General features: G+C 42.8%; 1 protein-coding gene across 1 annotated transcript in view; it reads right to left on the bottom strand.

The window, feature by feature from the left end:
• Positions 1 to 2,156: 2,156 nt before the first annotated feature.
• Positions 2,157 to 18,171, bottom strand: part of LOC139469625 (ribosome biogenesis protein BMS1 homolog) — a 31,689-nt gene continuing 15,674 nt past the window's right edge. Inside the window, exons 11-24 of the mRNA XM_071251850.1 lie at positions 16,770 to 17,718; positions 16,315 to 16,413; positions 14,238 to 14,413; positions 13,845 to 13,926; positions 11,750 to 11,872; positions 10,748 to 10,914; positions 10,052 to 10,240; positions 9,353 to 9,533; positions 8,812 to 8,870; positions 8,261 to 8,383; positions 7,394 to 7,541; positions 6,635 to 6,810; positions 5,638 to 5,790; positions 2,157 to 3,115 (exon numbers count right to left, since the gene is read on the bottom strand). Of these exons, the coding sequence (XP_071107951.1) occupies positions 2,906 to 3,115; positions 5,638 to 5,790; positions 6,635 to 6,810; positions 7,394 to 7,541; positions 8,261 to 8,383; positions 8,812 to 8,870; positions 9,353 to 9,533; positions 10,052 to 10,240; positions 10,748 to 10,914; positions 11,750 to 11,872; positions 13,845 to 13,926; positions 14,238 to 14,413; positions 16,315 to 16,413; positions 16,770 to 17,718 (2,835 nt within the window). The 3' untranslated portion in view covers positions 2,157 to 2,905. The remainder of the gene's footprint in view (positions 3,116 to 5,637; positions 5,791 to 6,634; positions 6,811 to 7,393; positions 7,542 to 8,260; positions 8,384 to 8,811; positions 8,871 to 9,352; positions 9,534 to 10,051; positions 10,241 to 10,747; positions 10,915 to 11,749; positions 11,873 to 13,844; positions 13,927 to 14,237; positions 14,414 to 16,314; positions 16,414 to 16,769; positions 17,719 to 18,171) is intronic.

The following is an 18,171-nucleotide window of genomic DNA, read 5'->3' as shown; positions in this document are numbered from 1 at the left end:
AAAACGCACACAATACGGGTGTAACAAATGTACGTACCACCAAATTATTGTCCCTAGGTTTAATCATAGTCTTCAATACAAGGAAAGGTTTAACTATATTTACAGAACGTATGTGAGACAAGTGGAATTAGTACCGTGAGGATTCTCAAAACTCAAAGGATCTGCCTGCATTTTTTCGATATCAGAAAAACGTATGACAAGTTTGTCAAAACATTTGATTTTCAACTTTGTACACTACTATCCTACTCGACAAACAAAAGGTGAAACTCCGTTGGTTGATTCACGAGGCATTTGCCACTAAAGGCGGTGACCATAGATATATACTGAACAAAATTTCCTGTGACATTGAATAAGATTTAATTCAAACTTATGTTTTTTACCAAATCTGAAACAATTTCGGTTGCTACAGATAAAAGATTCCTGTAAGTGTTCAAATGGTTTAATTTGCCATACTGACTTAAGAAAATGCGTGATTTCATTAAGAAAAACATGAACATGCCAAAATGTCAATTTTCAAATCAATAGCATGTGTGTCCACCTCTGGTTTCGGTGCAAGCAACACATCTTCGTCTCATGGAATGGACAAGGCATCGCACAAAGTCCTGTGGGATATCTGTCCATATCTGCTGGAGCATGTTTCGAAGTTCCTGGAGTGTCTGTAGAACACGTGGTTGACGTTGGAGGCGCCGATCCATCTCATCCCACATGTGCTCGATTGGTGAGAGATCAGGGGAGCGAGCCAGCCAGGGGATGACATTCACGTGGTTTTGTTGAAGAGAATCTTGAACAAGTCGAGCAATATGAGGCCGGGCGTTGTCATGTTGAAAGGTAATGCCTGGGCCATGACGACGCAAAAACGGTAGAACAACAGCGCCGATGATCTCGTCGTGGTAGCGCTGTCAATTAAGATTTCCCTCTACCAATATCAAACGGGTCCTCTGTCTTGCTGTAATCCCATAAATTCTTTTACACTGTCACATTAAAACTTGGTAAGATAAATTCGTTGTAGGAGGATCACTCTGGGTACATGGGGTTTTATGCGACCCACGTTAGGTCTTATACCACTCACCTCCGCCTCCTACCCCGAGTGATCCCCCTACAACGAATTTATCTTACGGACATGTTTCAATGTGACATTGTAAAAGAATTAACACAAATTCAATCCTGCTACAAGTTGTAGTGTCCGATGCAAATCCTATTATTCACGTATATTTCCTAGAACTTTCGCATTTTGTTTTATATTTTATAAAAGAAAGTACAATTTTGTATCTTGTTTTAGTGTCTTGATTTCAGAATGAAATATGAATTTTCCCAGCCTATCGTTAGATAAAGGTCCAATGTGACGAAGGAGGACGTACAGGTCTACCACCAGGGAGAAACCACCACACAAACCAAGTATCATGATCAGCGCGATTCTTTGATTCGATGCTTCAAACAGTGGATACTGAAACGATGAAAGGCTACAACACTGAACAACAAATTGCGACACTACTTGATCACATACGCCCCTTTCAGATTGGACACTGGAGAAGATCAAATCGTCTACAGGAATAAGGTACATCTCAACAGCTTCTGCCATCTTCCGGCACTCGTGAAGAGCAGCCTCCATGTGGTGAGGGCTGGTATCGCTCCTCCCCTGTGGGGACATGGGGTAGAATGTGTCCTCAGCAACCCATTGCTTGTCGTAAGAGGCGACAAAATTGGGTCGTGGGTTGCACCCTTGTGTTGATGGAGGAAGGTAGTTTGATGGTTGAGGGCACTGGTTCCAGGAATAGCGTTCCTTTGCCCAATACACCACTTCGACTCTGACTTCACCTAGACAGGTGGTAGAATGTGCCGGGTTCTATAAATCAGCTAGTCATGCCAAGCCATCTTTGGGTATGATGCATTCGTGAAGTGAACTGCCACCCATCCTCCCTCTGAGCAGACGCTCTACCCACTTTGCCATGGAGGTGGTCAGTTGTGTCAAGAATATATCAGCATATTGTGGGAGGAAAGTCTAGTGTATAAACATTTCCCACTTTGATAGACCAAAGAGGAGATATTGGTTCACATTTACCCAAAACAGAAAATAAGGATAAACAAACATGTAATGAATTCTTCATAGTTTATTTTCTTATTTTGAATTATGTACAAATAAGCTTTGATATACCAAATGCTCTTCATTCCTGAAGGAAATCTCATCAGGTGCATGTTTGCACCCTTAGTGACATTTAACGCTACTTGAGCACTGCAGCAGCAAGTCGTGGCAGATCACACCCAAAAGCGGCGTCACAGATGAAGTCCACAATTGGAATGAAACCTTCATCTTCTGTGTGACGTGTGAATGATTTCAGTTTACTATCACACAGGAAAGCTATAGAGGAAAACCAAATCAATCAATTGACAAATCCATCATAAATCAGTCAAGGCTGTATGTAATAGTTTCACAGTTCTAATTTCATGTAAATCCTTTCATAAATGTTGAAGCATGGTTTAATTCACATTCTTGTCAATTTCCTTCTCCTCATAATTCCCACTTTGTATTGCATCAACATCTTGGCATACAAATCCACCTATTCACACTCTGCATCCATGGAGACCCTGTAGTGACCACAAACCTCTCTGGCTATCTTTCTCTGTGTGTTTGAGTGAGTGAGCGTGTGTTTGTTGTTTAATGCCATACTCAGCAATATTCCAACTATATCATAGCAGCCAGCAAAGAATCAAGTCTGGACAAGTGATTGATATTGTGAGCAACAATCCATGCTTCAGGGTACAAAGACATGTACCAAGTCATCGAGTCTGACCAGCAGATCCATTTGTTCACCTTGTACGACCAGCATAGGTTAACCTGGAAACCCCAAGGGTCCCTGGCAATCTATGTGCTGTGATCCTGCTGTTACCCCACAAGTCATGGAACATATTAGCCAGCTTTCTTCTGCTTCTTCCTGCCATCCAGCCTGCCGAGGATTCTGTAGATGTCTTTCTTCACCTGGCGGTGTTTCTGGTCCTTGAGTGCATCAATCTTAGCCTGGTTCTGCTGGTGTTTCTCTGCCCGCCTCCTCATCTGTACGTGCGTTGAGCGGCGCTTGTGTTCATACAGCGTCTTCATCATCTTCATCACCTTGGCAACCTGAAGAGAGGCAATTGTCTACATGTTGAGAAGTATGTTTGAATGCACAACATCACAGTGGTAAGAAACATTAAAACTGATGTTCATGCTATAATTATAACCCCAAAACTACACTTAATTAACAGTACAAATCACCTCATTCAAAAAACTGAAAGGATGGCTACATCCAAAAAGAAGGGGTAGCATAAGAACCATCTTTGGCCCACTGGAAATGTCAAACATTAAAATCTGAAATACTTAAAATTATCAGACATGTTCAAAAGGTTTACCAATAACCGATTTTCTTTCTTATACCTGGAGTGAGTGAGTGAGTGAGTGAGTGAGTGAGTATAGTTTTACTCCGCTTTTAGCAATATTCCAGCAATATCACGGCGGGGGACACCAGAAATGGGCTTCCATCATTGTACCCATGTCAGGAATCAAACCCAAGTCTTCAGCGTGACGAGCTTTAACCACTAGGCTACCCGACCGCCCCTTTCTTATACATGGAGGTGACATGAGGTGAAATGGGGGTTTCCAAGATTATTGCACTTATTGTACTAGTCCGGACTAACATCGATTTCATAGTGCTAGACCACTGAGATATCGTGCCACAGTTTAACATGAATAACCTACTCAGATACAGTATACTGACTCTGAGCCGACCAGTAATTGTTTTAGGCCCTTAATGCCAAGCATCAGGCAGGGTAACAACAAGTACCACCTTTCAACGTCTTTTGGTACGACGCGGCCAAAGATCTAACCCCTGACCTTACGCTCTCCGGACAGACACTGACATGGTAAAATAGACATATGGCCAAACTCTGTGAAAAAGGCATAACTGTTTCTAAACGTTTTGCTCAATTGTTAAACTATGCAGATCTTTTTGGTAAAAAAGGGCTGGTATCCAACATTGACCTTCTTATTTATTTCTGTTTTCGTCGTTAAATGATCAATTCAGGAATTTAACGCTCTCGCATCGGAATGAGTAAAAAACGTTTTGATTGGTTCAGAACAGCAAAGATCCCCATTCTAAAGTGGGAAATCATCCCATCAGAGCAAACAACTCAACTGTCCTTGAAATTGAAAATGACTTCAGCAACACCCTGGACCACATACATTTTACACCTGTGTCAGGATGATCACCAATATACTCATCGCCAAAAGAAACGCGAATACCATACATGTTGGTGAAAACTTACTCATATTCAAGCGATCATAGATTGGTTCGATGCACAAACGAACATACTGTTATGTTGTGTGAACTGATGCCCATGAACACATCACATAAGACATCATAGATGATGACTCGAGATGCTGAACTTGTCTCGTGCAGGATTAGCAAGTAAAGTTTGGAAATCATGTGCAGTATATCGTGATAAGAAAAAAGACGCTCTGTGGTAACACATAACTGATTGTTAGTTTTGTCATTACGAGGTGCACATTGGAAACATCTCTTCTTAACACATGCTTCACGTACATACTACTCTTTATGTTTCTATAGTTCGCTTTCTTACGGCGATGAGTGCATAATGATAACAATAGCAATGCATGTATATCATATTTTATAAAAGTCAAATATTGGATACAAAAAAATTTAATTAATTTTATTTTTGTTGCAATCAGCTTTCTTTCAGTTTCTCCTATCTTCCTAGTGCATGTCCTAAACACAAACCTTCAGCACCCAGGGCTCCATGTCCTAAACACAAACCTTCAGCACCCAGGGCTCCATGTCCTAAACACAAACCTTCAGCACCCAGGGCTCCATGTCCTAAACACAAACCTTCAGCACCCAGGGCTCCATGTCATGAAGCAACCTCAGTGCTGTTGAGATGCCATCTCTTAAACTATGGTATCTTCCCAGGGCAAGGGAGTAACTGACTACAGAAGTCCAGTTTCCACTCTTGCCAACTAGGCTAGAGTTAAATTTTGGCTGGACTAACAAGTCTATGCATAGTCCAATTAAAAATCGCGTAACGAACTAGACACCCTGTTCATAATCAACATGGATTTCAACGTGCTGATTTCAGCTGTCTTCAGGATTTTCAAAGCTTGTACTGTGAAATGGGCATCGACAGATATTTGCCAAATCTTTGCATGTTTTTAATCAAGGTGCTCAGGTGATATCATGCACTTAGTGAGGTAAGTCTCGTTGTATTACACTATAGAGATCTTGATTATCGATCAGATCGCCTTGACTTGACACCGCCATGTTGTTCAAAGCAAATGCAAGTGATGTGAGAGGTGGAATCAGATTGGTCAATAGGAGGGACATAACTCGCAATAGCCACTGGTGGCACTACATCGAGCCCTGAAATTCCAGCTTGTTCGGCAAGGGTGGAAACTGGACTTCTGTACTCAGTTAACTCCCTTGCCTCGGGAAGATGAGTTACGAGTCCTAGTGTCACAGTCCCTTTGTAACATGGGTCCCAGGTATACGTAAGCTGTACATGTTTAATATGTATCGGCATTCCAAGTAGGCTGAGTGCTGTAAGATGCCTGATTCAAGTGTGCTCAGAGTACCTATTCTACCATCATCCCACCTTGGCTTCTTTCGGCTCCCTGATGATGGACACTCGCTTGACGGGGTCTGGCAGACTCAGCAACTCTTTCGGCGTGTCCTTGAATGGCAGCCGCTGCTGTAGGTCCCGGGGGATGATCAGCGGCTTCAGTCTCTTCGGCATTCGCTCTATTTTCTGTGAAAAATAAAACATTCATCTTTATTTGGATGGTCTCTCCGTTTCTATATACATCCCACAAACGTTACTTGAACTCCCATCATTGAATAGCAACTTGTCCTCATCACAATTCAGCAGACCAGCAGACCAGCGTGAATTTTGAAGGCTGTGTATTTTTTAACATGGACGATGTAGGACTGACCGAGTGAGCGAGTTTGGTTTGATGCCACGTTAACAATATTCTAACAACATCAGAGAGTTAAGAAAAACGTACAACTTTATGGATAACAACTTCTGGTTAATTGCATTTAGCGACGTTTCGATGTAGATTCTTACAAGGTGATACGGTGTCAGTATACGCAATAAACCAGAAGTTGTAATCCATAGAGTTGTACATTTAATCAAACAGTTAATATCACAGAGGAATGAATAGACTGCATATGAAGAACCAAACCCAGTTTTCTATTTGATGAAAGCATGCTTTAATATCCAGGCTATCCCAGCATACAAATCCTGTCTACTGAGCATTAATTACATACAAATCCTGTCTACTGAGCATTAATTACATACGAATCCTGTCTACTGAGCATTAATTACATACAAATCCTGTCTACTGAGCATTAATTACATACAAATCCTGTCTATTGAGCATTAATTACATACGAATCCTGTCTACTGAGCATTAATTACATACAAATCCTGTCTACTGAGCATTAATTACATACAAATCTTGTCTATTGAGCATTAATTACATACAAATCCTGTCTACTGTGCATACAATTGGTGTTTGTCCGGACACTACACCTGGAGTATTAACAGCGGAATTAGATATGCTCCCAATGCTTGCTATTTCACTGCCTACCTTGTACCGGGAGTCCCCTTTCTGTGGCACCGACACCCCCAACTCATAGCGTAGCTGTCCGACGGTCTTCATGCCCTCCCACCGACTCTTGTCTGCCTTGGGAAGGAGGAGTGATGTGACAGGGTTGAAGAACTTGGGTACCTCAACCTGGAACCACGTCCTCACAAACACGATGTCTGGGGAATAACGGAGATGTTGAACAGTCAGGGGAGATAATAGCTACATGTGACTCTCCTCAGATTATTTCTATCTGAGTGGGTGGTTGTGTGATTTGAGTGACTGACTGAGCTTTACAGTATTTACTGCTTAATTTAGAAGTCATGTTTTTGTCAAAACAATGTCTCTAAAATCTAGCTTTTTTACCCAATTTAAAAAAACCAAAAACAGTTAATAGTATCACTGCAAAATAAGAAACCAGTCTCTAGGTCTGACATGGGTACGAAGACGTTTGTTTAACGCCGCACTCAGCAATATTCCAGCTATGATGGTGGTCTGTAAATAATTGAATCTGGGCCACAAAATCCAGTGATCGATATTGTGAGCATCAATCAACACCATCAGTGTACGAATGCATGCAATCAACCCAGACACTGAGTCTGTCCATCCGATCCATTTGGTGGACTCTTACGAGCAGCATAGGTTGCTGGGGACCAATTGCAACCCAAGCTAGGGACGTGGAAACCTTGTCCTAAGGGTCATCGTAAATATATTGCGTTATTTGTATGTGACCTGAACTATTTGTATGTGACCTGAACTGACCACTCATCAAGATCTTGTCCTCGAAGGTCGCCCTGAATGCCCCCTCGGGTGTCTTGAGAGCTTTCTTGATCTGACCTCTGATGCCACTGACTGACCGAATACTGGCACCCTCGAACTTGGCCACCTCTAGCGCCGAGTTGAACATTCCCTGTAAAAACCATGCAGCTTTTGGTAAAACAGAAACAGAAATTGGCACTAGGAGGCACATAAAGGAGCTATTCCTGGGACTGCAGTCGAATACGCATCAAGTATCACTGCTATGAGCATCTTCCTGAGGCAAGGGCGTTAACTGACTATAAAAGTCCAGTTTCCACCCTTGCCGAAATAGGCTCTAAATTCCAGGTTTGATCGTAGCGCCACCAGTGGCTATTATGGGTTATGTCCCTTCTATGTTCCTCCTATTGACCAATCAGATTACATCTCTCATATTAAGTGCATTTGTTTCCAACAAAATGGTGGCACCCAGTCAAGGCGATCTGAACAATAATCAAGATCTATATTGTAATAAAACGGGCCTTACCTTGCAAAGTGGATCAAATCACTTGAACACCTTCAATAAATATATGAAAAGATTTGCAAAATATCTGTCAACGCCCAGCTGGCAGTACACATGCTTTGCAAATCCTTCAGTCGACCGAAAACTGCATGTTGTTTACGAACAGGGTGTCTAGTTCGTTAAGCAATTTTGATTGGACTTTGCATAGACTCGTTAGTCCAACCAAAATGAAACTCCGGAATTCCAGCCTAGTTTGGCAAGGGTGGCAACTGGACATTTATAGTCAGGTAATTCCCTTACCTCAGGAAGATGTCCTCTGAGTTAATGGTACAATGACGGAAGAGTTTATCTTAATTCAGTAATATACCAACCTCAATAAATGCTGTCTTCTTGAAGACCTTATTGGGAGTGCCAGTCAGCTTCAGTTTCTTCACAATTTGCATCGATTTGTCCAGTTCCAGGATCACCCCAGTAGCAGCAATACGGAACTTGGCCTGCAAATACAATATAGGCTAGTGGACATGCTTGCCTTTGGAAGATGACGAAAAAAAAGGCCTCACACAATGTACCCCTTGTGGAGAATTGAACCCAGGCATTTGGCGTGATGAGCAAACACATTAACCACAAGGCTACCCCAATACCCCTGTTATCTTGAAATAGAGTTCATCTTCAAGTTAACCATTTCCCAAACTGGATCAAACATTCCCATAATTCTTGGCATCTCAAGACAATGGTATCCTTTTTCCTTCTTGAACTTTGAGGAAATGAAGCAAATTGTTTAAGGTATTAGTGTCTTAAAACCCTTAGCAAAAGTTGCCAGTCTACACAACATCATTAGTGATATGAATATCACATGCCACATTCTTGAGGTCAACACCCTTACAAATATATATAAAATATTTTCTACATTGAGATTACTCACAGTGACATCGGAGACGCTCTCCACAGCCAGGATGCCAGATCCCTGGGGGGTTATAGGCCCTGAAACACACAGCAGGATTAACATACCAGAACTAATTTTTTGTTTGTTTGTTTCTTGTATAGTGCAACACTCAGCAATATTCCAGCTATAAGATGGGGGTCTGTAAATAATCAAGTCTGGACCAGACAATCCAGTGGTTGAAATCATGAGCATCGATCCACACAATTGTGAGCCAGCCTGACCACCCGATCCCGTTAGTTGCCTCCTACGACAAGCAAAGTCGCCTTTTACGGCAAGCATGGGTTGAGTCATCAAAACTAAGTAAAATATACAACTAAAACTACTAAACTACTAAAAGTTAAAGACACACGATTCTTTCATATCATGGCACAGATTAACTATTACAATGTGAAAGAATCTGGTGTTCCTTAACTTCTCTTTAGTAGTATATCTCAGTAGAAAAGTAAAAAAATAAAGCATGAGTTGATGTTTTCCTTACAACTTGTTGAAAACATGATTGCTCCCTCAAGATGGAACTCACCCCAGAACGATGCATGACAGTGAAGATGTTCTGGCGTATATTTCAGCAATCTGTTGCGGAGGTTGTGATCCTGGATCGAATACAGTGGCATGGTTTGGAATCTCCTCCACCCAAGGGAGACAATCAGAGGATTTCTGGTCTTCAGAATCTTCTTGTACCATCTGTGCTTCTTGACCCTAGCCTGGAAACAGGGGACAGCATGATAGCTTCGCAGCACATACTTCACACCTATACCTTACACCTTACCCATGGTAGTGTCTGGCTCTCAGTATAAAACCTTACACAGGACGGATAAAATCCCATGTACTCCTCGTGATCCTGCTACAACTTATAAAACACACTCGCTCACTCATTCCCATCTTTCTCACTCACCAAGTCAATCACTATGTGTCACAACAACACTCGCCTCCCTAATAATTCACTCATTCACACACCATCTCTCTCTCACACTCTCTCTCCTGCTCTCTCTCTCTTCACTCTAACACTCTTTCCTCTCTCTCTCTCTCACACTCCCTCACCTCTCTCTCCCCTGCTCTCTCTCCTCACTCTTTTCTCTCTCTCTCACACTCCCTCACCTCTCTCTCCTGCTCTCTCTCCTCACACTCTCTCACACTCTTTTCTCTCTCTCTCACACTCTCTCTCTCACACACTCTCTCTCTCTCTCGCCACTCATCCACCCAGTAAACCCCTCCCCCCTACCTGTACATATCCAATGTTGACCTCTACATTCTGCAGACCACCCAGCACCACAGGATAGGAAGGGTCAAAGTTCTCCACAAACTCGCATGGCATGTTGTTAATCTCCATCCGGACGTACATCCCAGGACGGAAGCCTTCAAAATGAACCCTCTGCTCGTCTCCAAGGCCCTCAAACTCTGCTCTATTTAGCTGTAAAGAAGCAGGAGGAATGCAAGTGAATTCAGAACGATTCTCAAATGAGAGAGAGAGAGAGAGAGAGAGAGAGAGAGAGAGAGAGAGAGAGAGATTATTGCACTTACATAGCGATGCCAGAGTTTAACATGGATACCCCACTCAGACACATCATACTGCATGCGAGTCCACCTTGTTTTATTCCCTTAAATGCTCAAGCCAGACAGGGAAACAACAAGGACCATCTTTTAATGTCTTATATGACGCAGACAGGGATGAAAGCAACCGCTCTACTACACCACGTAGGCGTCAAGTGGTAATTGATTCAAAGACATGACAGTCATGCCATGATTACCTCGGACTGTTTCTGCAGGTCTGCCTTCCACGTATCATAGAACTCAGAGTCTCCTTACCTCGGACTTTCTGCAGGTCTGCCTTCCACGTATCATAGAACTCAGAGTCTCCTTACCTCAGACTTTCTGCAGGTCTGCCTTCCACGTATCATAGAACTCAGAGTCTCCTTACCTCGGACTGTTTCTGCAGGTCTGCCTTCCAAGTATCATAGAACTCAGAGTCTCCTTTCATGTCATACTCCTGGTCGAACATCTCCTTCAGTTTTCTCTTCTTCTCTACTCGACGCTCAGCTGCCGTCATTTCTGCTTTAATCTTCTTCTTAGTCTCCTCTTCCTCACCTGAAGACAGGAAGATAAATAGGATGAAGAACTGACAACAGCACCTGGCCTCAGCTGTTTGACTGTAGACAGGTAGGGTGAATATAATGGCTTCAATATCTAGGACACATCACGGAGGCTTCAGAGTAAACTTGGTCATGTAAGAACAAGCCTGTGGTGAGAGTGGGTCTGATAATGACAAGTGGTTGAAAGAGGACATATCTGGTGTTGATGTGACAATCTGATGGTTGATATGGAAAGTGTGTTAAGTTAGGACCTAAAAAACCCATTAACATGAATAACCATTCATATCTGGTCTTGATGTGACAAACTGATGGTTGTTACTGAGAGTGTGTTAAGTTAGTAAGTTGGGACCTAATAAACCCATTAACATGAATAACCATTCATATCTGGTGTTGATGTGACAAACTGATGGTTGTTACTGAGAGTGTGTTAAGTTAGTAAGTTAGGACCTAATAAACCCATTAACATGAATAACCATTCATATCTGGTCTTGATGTGACAATCTGATGGTTGATATAGAGAGTGTGTTAAGTTAGGACCTAATAAACCCATTAACATGAATAACCATTCATATCTGGTCTTGATGTGACAATCTGATGGTTGATATGGAAAGTGTGTTAAGTTAGGACCTAACAAACTCATGAACCATTCATGAAAAGCATTACGTACTTTGGAACCTAGTTCACACTGGAATGGCAATGGAAGCTCACTTAGCAAATGTGACACCTCTCAATCATGTTCGTACAATCTTTGTCAGTGTACTTCAACATGCACCAAAGTTCATAAGCATCTCATGTTTCGTTCCTGCAATGATCCATCTCTGTACACCTACCTTCTTTCTTCTCTCCTTCACCTTCAAGATCTTTGTCCTCCTCCTCCTCCTCCTCCTCTCCACCGGTCTTCCCCTTATGGACTTCCCCGGTCTCCAGGTCCTCAAAGTCTCCGTACAGGTCATCTGCAGCACAGCAGGCATGGCATATTGATAGGGCAAGTGTGGACAGAGCTTTTTGGAAAATGATGGAGTGTATTCTGAGATCAAATGAGAAGAAATGATGTAATGATGTGTATTTGCAACTATAGATTGTTACCACATGTACCTTCTATCACAGAATGTTCCTACTTCCTCCTCTGGAATGTTATCATGTGTACCTGCTTCCCTGGAATGTTATCATGTGTACCTGCTTCCCCGGAATGTTACCTTGTGTACCTGCTTTCCCGGAATGTTACCATGTGTACCTGCTTTCCCGGAATGTTATCATGTGTACCTGCTTCCCCCGGAATGTTACCATGTGTACCTGCTTTCCCGGAATGTTACCATGTGTACCTGCTTCCCCCGGAATGTTATCATGTGTACCTGCTTCCCCCGGAATGTTACCATGTGTACCTGCTTCCCTGGAATGTAACCATGTGTACCTGCTTCCCCGGAATGTTACCATGTGTACCTGATTCCCCCGGAATGTTACCATGTGTACCTGATTCCCCTGGAATGTTACCTTTTGTACCTGCTTCCCCAGATTGTTACCATGTGTACCTGCTTTCCCGGAATGTTACCATGTGTACCTGCTTCCCCCGGAATGTTATCATGTGTACCTGCTTCCCTGGAATGTTACCCATGTGTACCTGCTTCCCTGGAATGTTACCATGTGTACCTGCTTCCCCGGAATGTTATCATGTGTACCTGCTTCCCCTGGAATGTTATCATGTGTACCTGCTTCCCTGGAATGTTACCTTGTGTACCTGCTTCCCCCGGAATGTTACCATGTGTACCTGCTTCCCCAGAATGTTACCATGTGTACCTGCTTCCCCCGGAATGTTACCATGTGTACCTGCTTCCCTGGAATGTTATCATGTGTACCTGCTTCCCCCAGAATGTTACCATGTGTACCTGCTTCCCCCGGAATGTTATCATGTGTACCTGCTTCCCTGGAATGTTACCTTGTGTACCTGCTTCCCCTGGAATGTTACCATGTGTACCTGCTTCCCCAGATTGTTACCATGTGTACCTGCTTTCCCGGAATGTTATCATGTGTACCTGCTTCCCCCGGAATGTTATCATGTGTACCTGCTTCCCCGGAATGTTATCATGTGTACCTGCTTCCCCGGAATGTTACCATGTGTACCTGCTTCCCCAGATTGTTACCATGTGTACCTGCTTTCCCAGAATGTTATCATGTGTACCTGCTTCCCCGGAATGTTATCATGTGTACCTGCTTCCCCGGAATGTTATCATGTGTACCTGCTTCCCCGGAATGTTACCATGTGTACCTGCTTCCCCGGAATGTTACCATGTGTACCTGCTTTCCCGGAATGTTACCATGTGTACCTGCTTCCCTGGAATGTTATCATGTGTACCTGCTTCCCTGGAATGTTATCATGTGTACCTGCTTCCCCCGGAATGTTATCATGTGTACCTGCTTCCCCGGAATGTTACCATGTGTACCTGCTTCCCTGGAATGTTTCCATGTGTACCTGCTTCCCCCGGAATGTTACCATGTGTACCTGCTTCCCCCGGAATGTAACCATGTGTACCTGCTTCCCCCGGAATGTTACCTTGTGTACCTGCTTCCCTGGAATGTTACCTTGTGTACCTGCTTCCCTGGAATGTGGGGGGATGTTACCATGTGTGTGTGTGGGGGGAATGTTACCATGTGTGTTCGGGAATGTTTCCATGTGTTTCAGAATGTTACCATATGTGATTGGGAATGTTACCATATGTGTGTTCGGGAATGTTACCAAGTGTGTGTGGGAATGTTACCATGTGTGTGTGGGAATGTTACCATGTGTGTGGGGGGGAATGTTACCATGTGTGTGTGGGAATGTTACCATGTGTGTGTGGGAGTTTTACCATGTGTGGGGGGGAATGTTACCATGTGTGTGTGTGGGAATGTTACCATGTGTGGGGGAATGTTACAAGCAGCAGTACTCACCATCTTCCTGGAGTCTAGCAGCTGCATCTTCACTCTTGTCCCATTTCCCAGTCACAAAACAATCTCGTATCAACAGGCGTACCTACAACAGTATGCATATAGCTTACCAGTAGTACACATTTACCACTCAACTCAAAAATAATCTTCTTATAAAAATATGATAATTGTATATTTTCTCATTTTATAAATAACCACAAGGATTAAACTGCACTACTGATGAATACAAGACAAGTCATTATCACCTGAAGACACCAAAATCAGAAATGAATGATTAAAAATAATAATATGATTGCGAAATAAAGATAGTAGTGATGATATTTTGGTTACATTCTACAGTGAGCTCTTTAGTTAAAAAAACCATATTTCTTTCTTTGAAACACAACTGGTACCAACCTCCTCCAGGTCCCAGTCATGCATGCTGTCCTCCCAAAACTTGGAACAGTCCATGTCATTTGATTTGGACTTGCCCATCCTCCCTTTGTCCTTCTTCTGCTTGAGCACTTTGAACAGTCCTCCCACCTCATCCTCATCCTCATCCACTTCGTCCTTCTCCGTCTCTGCTGCTGTTACTTTGGGAACATACATGTTATAGGAGTCAACTTAAGTGACAGTATTTGTATCAAAATAACACATGATTTGGATTGTTTGTTTGTTGTTTGACGCTGCACTCCAGCTATATGGTGGCGGTCTGTAAATAATCGAGTCTGGACCAGACAATCCAGTGATTCACATCATGAGCATCAATCCACGCAATTTGTAAACAATGACAGGCATCAATCAAGTCAGTGAGCCTGATCCCCTTTAGTTGCCTCTTACAATGCATCGTCACCGTTTATGGCAAGCATGGGTAGCTGAAGACCTGTTCTATCCCGGATCTGATTTGAATTGACTTGTGTTACTCCGTGCTCTGTACATATTCTGTACACATTCCAATATCTGTACTAGTGAAACTGAGTATGAGCACAACATGACAGACATCACTTTGCAAATGTTGAAACCTTTGACCATATACCAGTCTAGTTGATCCACATGGTATGTAGGGAAGCAGCTTGAGTCATGGGAACATAATGTAACCTAATAAGTGTCCAATGAAAACAGGAGACCGATTAGAGCACATTTTACACCGCAATTGTCTCCGATATGAACAATATATCTCACACTATATCTGTACAAACCATGCAGGACAGAAAAACTGTTTAGCACGCAGTGTTCTATTCGGAGTCAAATTAATTTGAAGACATTCTTGTTTATCACACCTCCATGTCAGAATGATTAGATTTGATTGGTCCATGTGATCTTGATAAAATACTGTGTATCCCACCTTGGAGGAGAATACATTTCTCAGCTGGGGAATAAATCTATTAAACCCTGCCACGTGCAATACAGGCTGCACGTGGATTTCTGAGAGACAGAATAAATCCCTTATACCCCACTTCAAAGCAAAAAGCCGCAAGCATTTCACGAGTCAAAGAAAGTCACGTGACATAGCGTATGTTTTAGTTCTTTTACAATGTCACATTAAAACATGTCGGTAAGATACATTTGTTGTAGCAGGATCATGAGGAGTACATGGGGTTTAATGCGTCCCTTGTTAGGTTATATATCCCTAGCTGGAGGTGGAGACTCGTGGTATAAAACCTAACTCAGGATGCATAAAACCCCATGTACCCCTCGTGATCCTGCAGCAACATATATTGTAGTTTTGCAGCCAAAATAGTCCACACTGAAAAATTGGTTCTCTCCTGGATCAACACATATAGGCCAAAAACAACAGGAATCCTCATCGGTACCTCCCAGGTATGCACTACATACCACCCTTGAATACAGAAGTCTGCGTTCCAGTGAACCCGCTATTCTTACCAATGAATGAAATCATGTCCTGACACCAGCGAGAGCCCAGACCAAAGGGCATGCAGATTACACTGATAGCATTTCAGGCAACGTTTGCACAAATTTCATGCCCGGAGTAGGGCTCATTCGACTTCGTTGTGTCATAAAAGAGCTTGTTTCAATACTACTATGCAAACTAGAAAGGTATCACCATTACACTGCATAGCAGTTGTCTGTTAACATGGTTAAGGGAGAGGAACATAGTTTCTACAAACTCAGGAAGTACTGGCGCTGCCGGGGCGTGAAGACACTAGGGAGTGAGTGAGTGAGTTGGGTTTAACGCTGCTTTTAACAGTATTCCAGTTATATCGCAGCGTGTCAGCTTAATGTCGGAGGAAAGCCCGGAGTGATGCAGGTCTCAGACGTTTACCACTTCGGTGAAACCCACGAGCACGGGTATGGTGATGACAGACCTAGAAACATAATCGAACGAACCGGGATTCGAACCCACGATCATAGGTTTCTGGTGCGTCCACAGGACACAACTCTGCACAGCGAACCGCTGCGCCTTAGACGACTGGGTCACCCATGCCCCCCGAAGACACCAGACAAGAACCAGGAACAGCCCCTCTGATCTCACCTGCTCCATAGATGAGTTTCTGGTAGTTCATCTTCTGTTTCTGTCGCCGCCTGAAGGCTTCCGAGGCCTTCGCGGCAAGGTTGGTCTTCCACTGCAGGCCTGCAAGTATACTCAGGATTATTACAGATATACCATCTGTATCTACTTTGTTATGATCATGATTACCAAGGTCAGATTTTTATAGTCAGTTAACTCCCTTGCCTCAGGAAGATGGATTTTGTACACAAGGACTTAAACTATCTGTATCTTTGCCTCAGGAAACTTTAAAGTTTAATTGAACCTTTAGAAAAACATTTTACACTTACAAAAGAAATACAATCAATCAATACATACCATTCAATCATTGAATTGCGTTCACCAATTCTCCTTACAGTAAAAGATATACCTGATTTGTAAACACACACGCTGTCACAGTCACAGAGTACAGATTATCATAACTTAAATATTATTCTCACCATCCTCAGGTTCTTCTTTGATGTCATCCAGATCTTCCTCTTCTGTCACATCTTCATCACTTCCTTGATCTTCCTTCGGATCAATACCCTTGTTTTTACCAATCTTCTTCAACAGTTTCATCTCTTCATCCGAGTCCGATGAAGAATCAGTTTCAGAAGCTGACATGTCATCCTCGCTCGATGCAGAGTTCATCTCCACGTCATCAAACTCAGGCTCTAAGAACTCTAATCCCTTGGAATCTTGGACTAGTTTGGACTGCTTGTCTACCTTTTTTCCACTTTTCACCTTCACGAGTTGAGATGAATCATCAACAATATCATTCAACAATTTGTCCGTCTTTTGTTTCTTTTTTAACATATTTTCATTGTCTTTATACTGTTTTGAGCGAAAGGATGATTTAGAAATGTCAGAAGCTTCCTTTTTAGAAATAGATTTAGGTGGATCTGTTTTTTCTGTTACATTGACAACATTGTTTAAGTCTTTCTTCTTTCCCTTCCTGACACTCTGAACGGCATCTGTATTCATTTGGTCCGCATCACTACCTTCATCACCACTATCACTTTCGTCATCACTTTCACTTTCCTCTACCTCATCAACGTCATCTTCATCTTTATTGTCACTGTCATCACTTTCATCTGCCTCCTCACTTACATCGTCATCCTCACTGTCATCATCATCCTCACTTTCATCACTTTCATCATCACTTTTATCGTCCCTATCATCTTTATCTTCAACTACTTCATCCACCTCATCATCACTTCCCACATTAAAGTCCAACCAGACGTTGTTGTCCTTCGGGGGCGCCGGCTTCCTCTGTTCCTGAGGTTGACTCCCGTTCTGTTGGTGTGTCTGTCCCAGTTTTGACACTGATGTATTTTTGAAGAGTTGTATCTCATCGTCACTGTCAGCAAACACAACAGTCTTGTCTCTCTGTTTACTACTCACAGCCTGTATAAATGGGAAGGAATCAGTGAGAAATATTACTGAACATGCCCCACCCGTCGTACCAACAACACTGACCACCACTGGACTCTGCTGAGCCTATATTCTTGAAACTTTTTCTCCACTGCTGCCTTTTCATATTTTTTCAGAATTTTTGGTGCATTAAGCATGGTCAGTGGGTTTTCCCCGATTGATTTGAAACCATCAGATGTATTCATCGCAGACACAGCAATCTAGGTTGTCTGGCCTCCCAATGATGAATTCTCCAATTCCACCTCCCACGCAATTGGGATACAAAGACATGCATCGACCAAGTCAGTGAGCCTGACCACCCTATCCCGTTAGTCGCCTCTTAATAAACTTAAACATAGTCGCCTGTTAGGGCAAGCATGGGTTGCTGAAGACCTATTCTACGATCTTCACGGGCGTAATGAGTTGCATTACATGGTAAACAAGGAA

Source organism: Haliotis cracherodii, unplaced genomic scaffold, assembly GCF_022045235.1.
Source record: "Haliotis cracherodii isolate W230 unplaced genomic scaffold, xgHalCrac1.p SCAF_2, whole genome shotgun sequence".
Lineage (NCBI taxonomy): Eukaryota > Metazoa > Mollusca > Gastropoda > Lepetellida > Haliotidae > Haliotis > Haliotis cracherodii.
The sequence above is the reverse complement of the archived record's forward strand: the minus strand, read 5'-3'. Positions and strand labels throughout refer to the sequence as shown.